The 12,812-nt window shown below is 42.3% G+C and overlaps 1 protein-coding gene across 1 annotated transcript; it reads left to right on the top strand.

The window, feature by feature from the left end:
* Nucleotides 1-277: 277 nt before the first annotated feature.
* On the top strand, nucleotides 278-11,178 carry naa60 (N-alpha-acetyltransferase 60, NatF catalytic subunit). The gene is made up of 7 exons (XM_033643740.2): nucleotides 278-548; nucleotides 4,296-4,411; nucleotides 5,706-5,835; nucleotides 6,936-7,032; nucleotides 8,487-8,721; nucleotides 9,511-9,671; nucleotides 9,765-11,178. Exons 2-6 carry the CDS (start codon nucleotides 4,302-4,304, stop codon nucleotides 9,665-9,667), a joined length of 729 nt encoding a protein of 242 aa, XP_033499631.1. The 5' UTR covers nucleotides 278-548; nucleotides 4,296-4,301; the 3' UTR covers nucleotides 9,668-9,671; nucleotides 9,765-11,178.
* The last annotated feature ends 1,634 nt before the right edge of the window (nucleotides 11,179-12,812 follow it).

Here is a 12,812-nt window from a genome sequence, read left to right on the forward strand (position 1 = left end):
GCAACAGAGCTACTCAGGAAATAAAATTTGTATTTACTCCCACCCCCTAAGAGTGTATTATTCTCTCAAGATTTTGTTTTGTCAAATTTTAGAGGGACTTTAAATCTGGTAGGTAAAAAGCAAATATGATGAAACCTTAGAAACAGTTTAATTGTCCAGTGTGTGGCAGCAGAGCAGTGATGACATGCAGCTGCTCTGTGGGACAAGTGAGTACATTCTTGATGTAGTCCTCCCTGCAGCCCAGCAGGGGGCGATGAAGCGCTGACGTGTTTGACACCGAGGACTCGCCAGAAGAAAACCCCTCCGAGTGACGTCATTTGTGTAGCAGCCACAAACCGGAAGAAAACATCCAGCTGTTATCTAAGCAGGCAGAGCTGTGGCTAGCGTTAGCAGCCTGTGTAGCGTCGGTACAGTGATGAAACGGCCCTGAGAGTCGGGAATAAACCGGTGTGTTACCATGCTGTGTCCGGCGTAGTGTCTGTGTGTCGAGAGAAACCCGCGGAATATATTTCCCCTCGACTTTCCTCCGGCCCGAGTGTTGAAACAAGGTACGTTAGCTTAGCATCCGAGCGTTAGCTGTTAGCTAGCGGTTACTAAGGTTAGCCCGGTTGCTAATCAGCAGGCAGTTGTTTTACTTGTTAGAACGTGTTTTACCAGGTTATTGTGTGTTTTCATCTGTTGTCTCGTGACTGTGTGAATAATATATATTTAACAGTGACGCTTGGATATGTTGTAAATATAAAATAACAGATACAAACAGAGGCAGGGTCACCAGCCTCAGAAATATAAGCTGATATTACTGTTAATGTCTTCAATATTAGGTTGGTAATGTAGTGAATAAATAGATTAATGCTATCAAATATATTTCTCAGCAGCTAACAACCTCAATGTGTTGTTCTTCACAGCAAAGATCTGTTATATGTCAACTTTTTATAGTCTGTGAAGCTGTTAAACACTAAAAATAGGCCATAAAATAATGTTATTAAACGTCATATATCATATTTCCAGATGCACCTTGCCCTCTATTACACTGTTGAATCAGCTGTTGTGTCCATTTGTCTCTTCTTCCCTTAAATAATAACAGTTTCAACAAGGATTTATTTAAAAAAAAAAAAAAGTAGTATAATCAGACACCAAATGTATTATTTGCTTTAAAAATAGTTTTTACGTCAGAATCAACATATAAGGGAGAACACACATAAAACCAGGGGTTCAGGGGTCGTCCACAAGAAAAATGTGAGCATTTTATGCACAATTTTATGGTGTAAATGGCTAAAATTTTGTCAGAATAAAAGTTCTATACTACTTTCATGTTTTCATCAGGGTAAACAAATGCACATGTTCTTTTCCACGTCACTTTGTTTTGTCGTCTGTTGTTTTGTGACTATGTGAGTACTGTTTTATTGTTTTAATAGTGGATATGTAAAATATATAGCCAGTGGCAGGGTCACCAGCCACAGAAATACAAGCTGACATCACAGTTAGCGTCTACAATATGAATTAGGGTTAATGAGTCATGTTGTTTTCGTGTAAATGGATTAATGCAGTACATTTAGTACATTTTACAGCAGCTATCAGCATCAGTAGAAAATGGCATCAGTCATTTATGTGTTGGGGTCTGTTCTGCACAGCCAAAAGAGCAGTGTATCATGATTTTTTTAACCAGTGTTCTGATCTGATTTGACGACCTGGATATTTGTTGTCTGAGCTTCTCTGAAAAGACTCTGCCAGTGAAGTCTGTGTCAGGGGTCATGTTTTTCCCTCTTTCATTCAGCCATCACTGCAGTTATGTTTTGGATTAAACTAGTCAGGTTGTGTGCTGCGTTTGTGTGACACATTTATTGTTTATGCATGTTGTTATAGTGCACACAAGACAACAGCAGTGGAAAAGCAAAGAGTAAATGCCATAGATGTGTTCACGACAACAGGACTGTTTACACAGAAAGTTGTAGTCTTAAAAATACAAATAGGTACAATATAAAGGAGAGGAATGGATTCCTATTTTTGTATTTTGGCGTCCCCCAGCAGGACAGTCTGCCATGCCGCACTGCAAAACCTTTTCAGGAATGGCCCGAAGAATGTGACAAAGAGGTCAAGGTGTCGACCTGCCCTTCAAATTCCCCACATCCCAATCTAATCGAGCATCTGTCTGACATGCTGGCACCGCACCTAGCAACACAGAGGACTCAAAGGATCCACCACCGGCAACCCGGTGCCAGACAGCACAGGACTCTCCCAGAGGTCTTGTGTCAGGAGGCCCCACTGTGGGTCAGGGTTACCTCTTGGGTACTGGCACGTCACACAGATGCTCTGTCAGATTGGGATCTGGGGAATTTGAAGGACAGGTCAACACTTTGACCTCTTTGTCATGTGTCTTGAGCCATTCCTGAGCAGTTTGTGCAGTGTAGCCTGGCACACTGACCTGTCATTGGGGAGTGCTGTTGCCATGAGAGGATGTAGGAGTGTGCAAATTATTGTGCAGGGGATATAAAAGTTCACAGTATAAACAGGTACAATACAAAATATGTGCAAGAGGGCTGTAGTAATGATGGCAGGATGTGTGTTAATGTGATGTATAATGTCAGGATAAGAGTCAGTGTCAGTGGGGGTCCAGGGCCTTGTTGATCAGCCCACTTGCAGTTGGGAAGAAACTCTTTTGTGGTGTGAGGTTTTAGTCCTGATGGACCGCAGCCTCCTTGCAGCCGGCAATAGGAAGAGGAATTAAATTATTTAAACTTCCATGTAGTCGATTACGGGGAGAATACTGTTGGAACAGTTTTTGTTTTCCAGTCCAGAAAAGTGTAAGTGACTCTCAGATTACAACAAAGTGTGTTAGTGCATTTCTCTTTGGGCCCTCTGCAGTCTACTCAGCGCTTATATTGAAGAGGTTTAAGATGTGATTTGTCACGTCATAGTTCATTGAGCTCATGTTCCAGTAGTTTCTATTGTGAAGAGCTTGAAGAAGAGCTTTGCTGCAGTTATTTCCAGCTCGTTGTAGACGTTATTGTGCCGTTGACAGTTAAACAGGAACCTGTTCTTTTTTAAATCTGCACACATTATGATGCTCAGCATCCAGTTTCTTTCACCAGTGACTGCTGATTTCTTCTGTTCTGATTCAGCTGTTGTTCAGAGGGATTTTTGTCTCTTCAGTTGTCAGTCTGGTTGAATGGGTGTCCAGAGTTTTGTTCTCCATGTACAAAACAAACCCTTCATACAAAATGAAATCTGTTTGTAAAGAGGACTCTATAGAACTTGAAAAGCATCAAAGACTATTCAAACATATTAAAGAGTCGTCTCACACATCTGACTAACTGGACCACATCGAACTTTGGTGGCAGGAGATGACAGACTTTTGATTGGCAGCTGCTTTCCCTTATATTGTAGTGAATTTCTATTGATGTATTTCTAGACCAAAAAATACATCTAAAAAAGTGACCTAACCTATTTATTGATAATTCGGACTGTTAATAATTTTGCAACGTTTGTTATATATGTTCAATCAGTAATGTCACTGCTTTGGTCATTTATTTAGCTTCTTAAATGAGGTTACATGAACTTTATGTGCTGATACAAATCTCTTAAAAGTGCTCTTTAAAGAAGAGTCATATATTCTTAAATCAGGGTTACCACAGTCACGGAAAACCTGGGAAAGCTATGGAATATTACAATCATGTTTTCAAGCCATGGGATTGGTAAAAATCATGACAAGTTTTGGAAAAGTCAAGAAATTTTGTTGTGTGTAATGAAATTGTTACAGTGATGAAATAAGAGAAGTAATGTAATGTGTATATTCTGTAGCTGTCGACATAACTTGGCTCAAAAATGTGTTGATGTGTGATGACGTTTTGCTTACCATCACGTACATTTCTGCGTGTTCTCCCTGCGTTCCGTGTCTCCTGCCTGAAATTATGTTTAAATATTGTCTGACATGTTTGAGAAATGCAGGCAAGTGGAGCAAGAAAAAATGTTTTAGGATCCTTGAAAAGTCATGGAAAAGTCTTGAAATTTTGTGCATTAAAATGTACGAGAAGCCTGTTATATGTTGGTTATGAAAATGGATACACGCAGACGCAAATATACACACACTTAATCCCACCTGATCATGGCACAAGAGGCTATCATAGGTCATGGTTTTTAAAAATGATCCAACCCCATTTCGATGTGTTTATCTGGTTCTTCTTGGTGTGAATGACCACTGTGAGGACTACATGTTGATCTTCAGTTTCTTTCACTTATTCAGGTCGGAGTGAGTTACTGACACGCGGTGACCCGTCTGTCTCTCTGTGTCCCTGCAGGTGTGAATGAGTGACGTGGTGCCTCCCACAGCTCTCAGTGAAGTCCAGCTCCGCTTCCTCTGCCACGATGACATAGAGAATGTCAAGCTGCTCTGTGGTGATTGGTTCCCAATCGAGTAAGAGTCACATCCAGTGATAGCTCCTGTTAGCGTCAGAGTTTGAAGCTTTTTATTCAATCTACATCCTAATCTGTATTTGTTAATTATATTTATACTGATTCAAATCTATCAGTGGACATTTGCAGGTAATGTTTAGGGGGAGACTTGTAAAGGAACTGTCACAAAATCAACTTTTTGTTTTGCTTTTTACTGATTTGCATTGTAAAGCCTTTATTCTCTGCACTCGTGCACACTCATTAGTTGACTACAGGCAGTATTGATTACTCTTTGGTGCATTACAGCCAGTTTTGAGAGGCATGCTCACTGGAAATGTGAGTGTGTGACATCTTGGAAGTTGACGGGAAATTAAGATGAATTGCTGAATTTAACTTTTATGATGGTGTTGAGCATACAGGCTGCATGAGCTAACAAAATACCCTAAAATGATGTAAGCCAGCTCTAAAGTTATGGATGTACTTTATCAAACAGTTGTAGCACAAATCCTTCACATTCACAGCTTCAGAAAATAATAAAACATTGACAAAACTTTCCCTTTTTTCCAGGCTTTTGAGACAAAATTAGCAAACTCAACAACATCGTCTTTGTCATCTTTACTGTCTTAAATCATCATAGTATGTAAACTACAAAACATGACCCACTTCCATTTCTCTGAATTCACGCAGCTTGCACAACCAGTTTTCCTCCCAAGTGTTTTTTAATCGGCTAACCTCAGTGTGTCCAGAGGACAAACTCCAGTTCTCAGCTGTGACCAGATATTATCAAGCCATTTTCTTCAAACTTTGATTAAAGCTTACTTCTGCAGAGTTAAAGGGGAACACCACCTAAATTAAGAATTCCAATATGTTATCTCCATGTCTAAGGAAAGTTTAATCAGTATTTGTGAATGTGAGCTCCTCTCTGTCAAATCCAGAAACCAGAGAAGTACGTCTCAACCTTGTGATGTCATTGGGTATAAAGTCTGAAGCTGCCAAGACTGTGACCTTTTAAAAAATATTTTCCAGTCTGATTGAAGAGTAAAAATCAAACACCACCAAAAATAAGGTTTTGTCCCACTTCTCAAGAATGAGTGAGAGTTATCTGGATTAAACTCATGCATGCCTGCATGCATGAGTTTAATTGAGTTATTCGAGTTTCTCAAGGAGTCTTTTCAGCCCTGCTCCGATATATTTCTAATCTGGTTTGACTTGTATCATAAGAAACCCCATTATTCTGCCAACTTCTCTAGAACTGTGTGACAGATTCCTTCACATGCCGACTGATCACTGCCAACCTCTCTGACCTCTGCCTGCAGGTACCCGGACTCATGGTATCAGGACATCACCTCCAACAAGAAGTTCTTCTCCCTCGCTGCCACCTTCAGAGGAGGCATCGTGGGAATGATTGTGGCCGAGATCAAAGGCCGGACCAAAGTACACAAAGAGGTACGATGTTCAGCCCTGTTGTACTCACACAAAACACAAGGCTTCTGTGAAGTGTTCTCTGTAAAGATGGTGTCACAGAGTGTGTTGTTAGTTTGATTCATCCATTCTCGCTCAGCTGAGGAAAGGTCTAAAGTGGAACACAGAGAGTAGAGTCTGTTTTTAGTCTGCTAATTAGATGAACCAGGCGCCCTGACTGAGTTAGACTCTGTTATTACAGAAGAATAACACATAAGGGATGGTGATGAACGTCAAGGATTCTTCTTTAATTTTTCACAGATGTGCTCCTCTTTAAATGATATGTAAATGTATGACATGACTATCATTCTGTGCAGCAGGCTGTATGAGGAGAAACTCATGTCTTAAAACAGCAGAATATATTTATACAGAATGGCAGATGTACAGATATAAAATACAGGAGTTAGATATATTCAACTGGGCTATCAGAAATCTGCTCCTCTCACTTTAGGCTGTAGTTTTTAAGCTGTTAACTCGTGGATGGTGTCAGAACATCATTTCCCTTTGGAACAGTATTTGTATGTTGGACTCTGCCTTCCCTGTGGCTAATTTGCCTACGCAAAGACTGTCAGGGAGCACACAGAGCATGTGGAGAGGGAAAGATCCTCTTAAGTGATGTTTTTTAATTCAATACTGAATCAAATGTAGCTTTTATTTGAGAGGTGAAAAATGTTAAACTCTGGGTAAAACAGTGCACTCGTCACTTCAGCTGATCAAACACAGTGAAGGAGGGACAAATACCGCAAAGACAAACTGTCACATCTTCCATGTACACGTGCTGAACAACAACTATGGAGGAGAAATCTGTTAGACGGGTGGGTCCGTCCTTTCTCTCTGCCTCAGTCTTCCCCTCGTCCAAAGCCAAAACTCTATCTTCTGCTGACATGTTTACTTCAATGGATGTTCCACATCATAACAACCAGACTCAACCGAAGCTGCTCAGCTGAGCAGATCACAGCGCCTCCTCCAAAACGCTCTCAAGCACCCGTAGCTCAGCGTTTCCTGAGGAGCGCTTGGAAGGAAAAAAGTACTTTGGTGGACACAATCTGTCATCTTGTCTCTGTCTTCATCTGTGTGTGTTTTAGGATGGAGACATCCTGGCCTCCAGTTTCCCTGTGGACACACAGGTAGCCTACATCCTGAGCCTGGGAGTGGTCAAAGAGTTCAGGAAACATGGCATAGGTACTGCTCCCCTTTTCTCACTCGCTCTCACACACACACACACACACACACACACACACACACACACACAGTCATAGTAGAGGAAATTTTATTGACTGAGGCACAATCCCAATACACTCCTCTTCCCTGCCGCTCACCCCTCAATTTTACATGTTCACATCTCGGGGTAGGATGTCCTCATTCTTGTTGGGATAGAGGGGTAGAGCGAAGTGTTAGGGCTACATTAGTCTCGCCACCAGACGATCAGAGATCTCCGGCTTCTGATAGTCTGGGGACACTCCTTTCTAAAGTGTGTTTAACACACTGGTGGAAACGGCCAGCAACAAAGCAACGCTTCTTGCATTTTTGAAAAGGACACGCCCTCCCGGAAATGTGTGCTCCCCCTTTTCTCGTCCGCAAGGAAACAAACACACAGAGAGCTTCAAAATGGATGCTGAGAGATTTAACTCCGTTTTATCAAATGTGTGCTCAGTCCACAAGATTGTGGAAATGAAGGACTTACAGCGACTTTGTTTAAAACTTTTAACACAGTCGGACTATGTTTACGAGCACAAGAGTTCAGCGAGCCACCGCAGGACCGGCCTGCGGATTTACTATTGGTTCTGCAACATAGGGAGTTTTTTAAACTCTGAAATTGTGTCCGCCCATCTAAACACAAAATCAGGGAGAAAGACATCAGTCTTTAGTTAAGCAAAGCGTCTAAAGACTGACTTGTGAGTCTAGGGCTACATGGTGCTTCAGACAGGTTTGTCAGAGGCACATTTAAAACTGAGTGTTATGAGAAATCATCGTCAGGAGCATGGGCTGCTAACGTTGACGACTTGAGTACACATAAACACCGTCGACGACTACTGATGACTTATCAGGGGTTGTCCCATTTCATAAAGGGAGATTTCAGCTGCTATAAGACAAACCACTATCCCATAAGAAATGACACTTGGCCTCATCCTATAGCGAGAGACATGAGGCAAAAACAGTGTAGTTTGGCCCACTTTCATCACAGCAGCTGCAGGAGAGGCTGTAACACACAGCTAATGGAGGTTATCAAGGTGCTTTAAAACCCTTAGCACTGGACTGCTGCAGCTTGTGTGGCAAGTCATTCTCATTCTCTGGGTCAGACCTCACACCAACACTTTAGCAAGCTAACTAGGCTAACCGCCACGCCTACCCGTCCAGAAGAAAACAGGCCGACTCCACATCGCTCTTCATCCCCATTCTTTACTTCAGGGCTCGCCTCACCTGCACGCTGTGCCAAGGAACGTCCTGAATACTTTAAATAAGAAGAACATAATAAAATCTAGGCAGAGAGATGGAAAATTGTCTTCATTTACACTGATTATAAGTTGTGAATTACTTAGCAGTAAACTTTGATAGCACCTGCTATAATAAAGGCCTGTGGATGGCACATGTAATACTAAATTTTGATTGAACCCTCTCTCTTTTCGATTATCCAGGCTCCCTACTGCTGGACAGTTTGAAGGAGCACATCTCAACGACAGCCCAGGACCACTGTAAGGCGATCTACCTGCACGTCCTCACCACCAACAACACTGCCATCCACTTCTATGAGAACAGGGACTTCAGGCAGCACCACTACCTGCCCTACTACTACTCCATACGAGGCGTCCTCAAAGATGGATTCACATACGTGCTCTACATCAATGGGGGCCACCCACCCTGGACAATATTATATCCTTTTGTGACGGCAGGAAAAGGAGACACCCGCTCATTGTTCTGTAGTGGACAGATTGATTTAAAGGTCCAATGTGTCAGATTTAGGGGGATTTAGTGACATCTAGTGGTGGTATTTTATTTTCTCTTGGCTTTACTGACAGAGAGCTGTCTAGCTGCGTTAGCATGCAGAAATATGGTGCCCAGTGCTGCAGTCTCCAGTGGTTAGCTATCCTTGGCTGCTCTGAAATGTGCACCACTCGGGTCATTTAGGAGCTAGCTAGCAGCACTGCTTATTCTGCAATTAACACCATACTGTTGGTGGGATGGTGTGTTCGGTTTCCTCTGGTCATGTAGCACCAAATTTAAAACGATTTGTGTCTTTCTACTGCACCGACAGCCCAGTTTTATTAAAGCACCATCTTTTCAACAGTGAAATACATAAAGTAATTTACTCATCTTCCTCCTAGTCTTTTCTTCTTCGTCAACAATATTGCATGTTAATAAAGTCACAGTTGGTATTTGACTAACTGTACTGTGAGCTGTAGATTAGCCACTTTAGAGAAGGAGAAAGACGATAATGTTATCTCAGAACCTTACGGTGCGAAGCCTCACCTCCTCTGGGCCGCTGTCTGTACCAAAGAGTAGTGTGAATGTTAAGAGAGCTCACTCCGCAGCAAAATCTGGGGACCGAAACATCTAAAGACTGCTCAACTTGAAGCTATCTCAGTTGACTGAGGTCTCCAGCTGATGATTTGAGATCATAGCTGTTGTATTTTACACATTGTCCTTAACTTCCTGTCCCACTGACTATATCCAGCACATCGGTTCAACCCTGGCCAGCCTGAGCCCCTGCTCCATCCCTCAGAGGCTGTACCGACAGGCCCAGTCCCTGCTGCGCTCTCTGCTGCCCTGGTCCAACATCGCCTCCAAGACCGGCATACAGTACAGCAGAACAATGTGACATGGTGGGTGGGAGCTGCGCTGACAGCAGCGTATGACACAACTCTCTCTGCGTATCAATGGATGTCTGATTGTCTCTTTCTCTACTTTTGTTTCAGGAGCTCAGCTGTTTCTCATCAGTCTTCCCCTGTACACACCAAGATGTACGCGCACACTCACATTCTCGATCTCGTACGGCTTTCCACACACCTGTGTTTGACACAGGACTCAGGTTCAACCTGCGTTTGACCGTTCACTTACTACAACATCATTCCAGATCCAAAACATGTTTGTCACTGTTCACACAGGCTCCAGGTGTGCAGCTGTAGTTCTGTGCCCTCTGCGAAACAGGGTTGTTGCATCGCAACGTCATTCATGTTTTTACACTGACAGACAGACAGACGGAGTGATCTGGTAAAACCGTGGGATTTCTTTCAATCATTCAGTTACTATACCACCCTGTGTATGCTACACCATCCCATAGTTACTATAGTAACCTGTGTTTACCCTGTCATACCAAAGCCAACCCAGGCAGCAGAGCAAAGCAGAGGACCTGCTTCAGATAAACCACGTCGACCCGGGCGCACAGAGCTCGTCGATTTGGTGTGAAAAGGGTGAAACACACACTCACACACACACTGGGAACCCTACAGAGACTAAAGGTTCAACCCTGCCTATCTTCCTGTCTCCTTTCATCCTGTCCACCACTGTCACAGAGACTATGTATACTGTTTGTATATTATATATACTAAGCTAATATATAAATTTCTCTCTATATGTATGTCTATTCTATGCTGTCGGTAGTTGAAAGATAACACATCCTGTCCCCTTTTTGAGTAGAGACTGAATCCAGAGTCAATTCCACTTTGTAAAATAGAGACTCAAGTGAACACACACACAAGTGAAATTTGATTGGTCTGTGAATCTAGGGATGTTAATAAACGGGGGTAGTCGGGTAGAATAAAGCTGATAATACACAGGGAGCGATGAGACACAGTGTAGATGGGAGAAATGTTTAGGAGCAGTTTTCAAAAAGGGATTCTTCCAGAGGTGAGACAAGTCACAAGTAATTCTCAAGTCCTTGCACTCTAATCCTAAACTGGGTTCAAGTGAGTTTCGAGTCGTAAACAAGTCACAGTGCGCCCTTCATCAAATACAATGCTATTTTAACAGCAGACTAGTAATACATTAAGTTTTTAAAAATGTAATGCTATTTAAAATGTGCATTTATTTGTTTAAACAAATCTGCTGAAGTTGTTGCGTCTCAGTTTGTAATTTTTGACCCTCACGTTTTGCACACTGCAGTTTGCTTTTTGTCGACCACCACGTAGTTGTTGTACGCAAACAATAAATGTCTGGTGCTCAGTCAGGTGACGTTAGTTCTTCGTTGCTCTCTCCTGCAACTTGATCACGTGCCGTCGTATCTGGGAAATCAAGTGTCGACTTGTTGGAAATGAATAAGGTTAACATTAGTTGTTTCAGGAAATGAAGGGTAATGAATTGATTTTTGGCAAAAAAAAAAAAAAAAAGACATGCTTTTTAATCTTTAGGCGTGGGGGGAAGTATCGGGTATTTTGAGTCAGGAGTCGTTGGTCAAGTCTTTTTTTGATTTGGTCAAGTCGAGTGACTACAGAAAACAGCAACAACCTTCGAGCTAACAACCTACACACTGAAAAGGTTTTTAAAAAGATTTGGATTGTACAGTAAGGCAAGCCTGCTTTGTTGTTTCTAAAAAAAACTACAATGAATATAACAACTTGGAAAAGCCCAGACTCCGTCTCACAGGACTCTTCTGCCGATGCTGATCTGTGTTCTGACACAGCCAGTCGCAGTTGATTTGCCATATCTTTTTACTGTGGCAGCGGCATGCAGCAGTGACACTCGAGCTTCTATGATATCATCATGATAATATCCTGCAAGAGCCACATATAGCCAGCAAAGCATATGTTGTTTTAACATATAACATTCCTTCAACAACTGACGCATGTGGTTGGGTTTAGGGGGAAAAAAACAGGGTTTGGCTCTATAATCTTGCAGGACGTGCACACCGCTCTCCCGGGTAAAGGGCGGTGTTTGTTGGACCCATCCACCACCCCTCCCACACACCCTACTTGGATTTTCACCACCTTAACTTTTATTGTTCTTGTCCTACCGCGTTTCATCCAGACGCCACCAAGCATCGTTAAACTGTAACCTGGTTTATCGTCCACAGAACGAGGCTGCACGCCCACATTTTCAGAACAAAATAGAACAGGCTGCAGTGAGAGTCTCTCTCCATGGGATATTTAAAAATAGCAGCTTTGTGCATTTAGTCCTTCTCAGGCAAGCTCAGGGGTTTAGTGTTGCTGCAGCCCACAGGAAGTGAGGATTAGAATATATGACCTTCACATAATCCGCTCCAAATTAATCTATATTTTTAAAGTCATTACTAAAAGTGTGTGTCATATGGTGGAAGCGGGTTTTTGTGACTTGTTTCTGACTTGAGTTGAAGTTATGTGACTCAAATCCACACCTCTGGATTCTTCCCTTTTAAAAGGTCATGATAATGTCTGATTTGCTGTGTGCAATAATGTTAAGAAACATACGAACATGTGACTCAGTAACGTCTCACCTCACATTTTATGCAGCTCTGTTTCAAAGTTTTACACACAAATACGAACAAAACTCAAAGCAGCGAGGCCTCTCTACACTGTCTCTAAATGTTGCCTGTGTATAACTGATACCAGAGGAACGGGGAGTTGCTGGGGTTTTTATTTTAGAGGTTTTAAGTGGCTGCAGCCTCGTCTGTCTGCTCTATGGTTGTAATGTTGCTGCTAATGTAGAGAAATGTCCATTTGTTTGTCCAGATTTTAAAATATGGCCAAGATTAGATTTTTATGTGAGCCTGTAGAAAAGATGAGAAACAGGAACTAATGCTCCCAAACACACACACACATCATGCACCTTGTGTGCCTCTGTGCACGCAGGTGTGTATGTCTGTATGTGTGTGTGTGTGTGTGTATGCACAGGGTCCAAAATTAGCACCCAGTAAGTGCCAAATGTTGGTCTGATCTGTCTGTGGAAGAGTGAAGTTCAGCCAGCATGTTGAGTGGTAATGTTGTCAGTGAGTCAGTTGTAGTTTCTCAGTTTCATTGCATTCTGTCGCATCTGATGGATGTGTCAGTCTG

Source organism: Epinephelus lanceolatus, chromosome 18, assembly GCF_041903045.1.
Source record: "Epinephelus lanceolatus isolate andai-2023 chromosome 18, ASM4190304v1, whole genome shotgun sequence".
NCBI classification, from domain to species: Eukaryota; Metazoa; Chordata; class Actinopteri; order Perciformes; family Serranidae; genus Epinephelus; species Epinephelus lanceolatus.

What these genes read in the sequence shown, in the direction of transcription:
- naa60 (XM_033643740.2), top strand. Translation starts at nt 4,302, where the DNA reads ATGAGTGACGTGGTGCCTCCCACAGCTCTCAGTGAAGTCCAGCTCCGC. An exon ending in GGTGATTGGTTCCCAATCGA is followed by an intron (nt 4,412 to 5,705) that starts GTAAGAGTCACA and finishes CTCTGCCTGCAG; the next exon opens with GTACCCGGACTCATGGTATC. An exon ending in GGACCAAAGTACACAAAGAG is followed by an intron (nt 5,836 to 6,935) that starts GTACGATGTTCA and finishes TGTGTGTTTTAG; the next exon opens with GATGGAGACATCCTGGCCTC.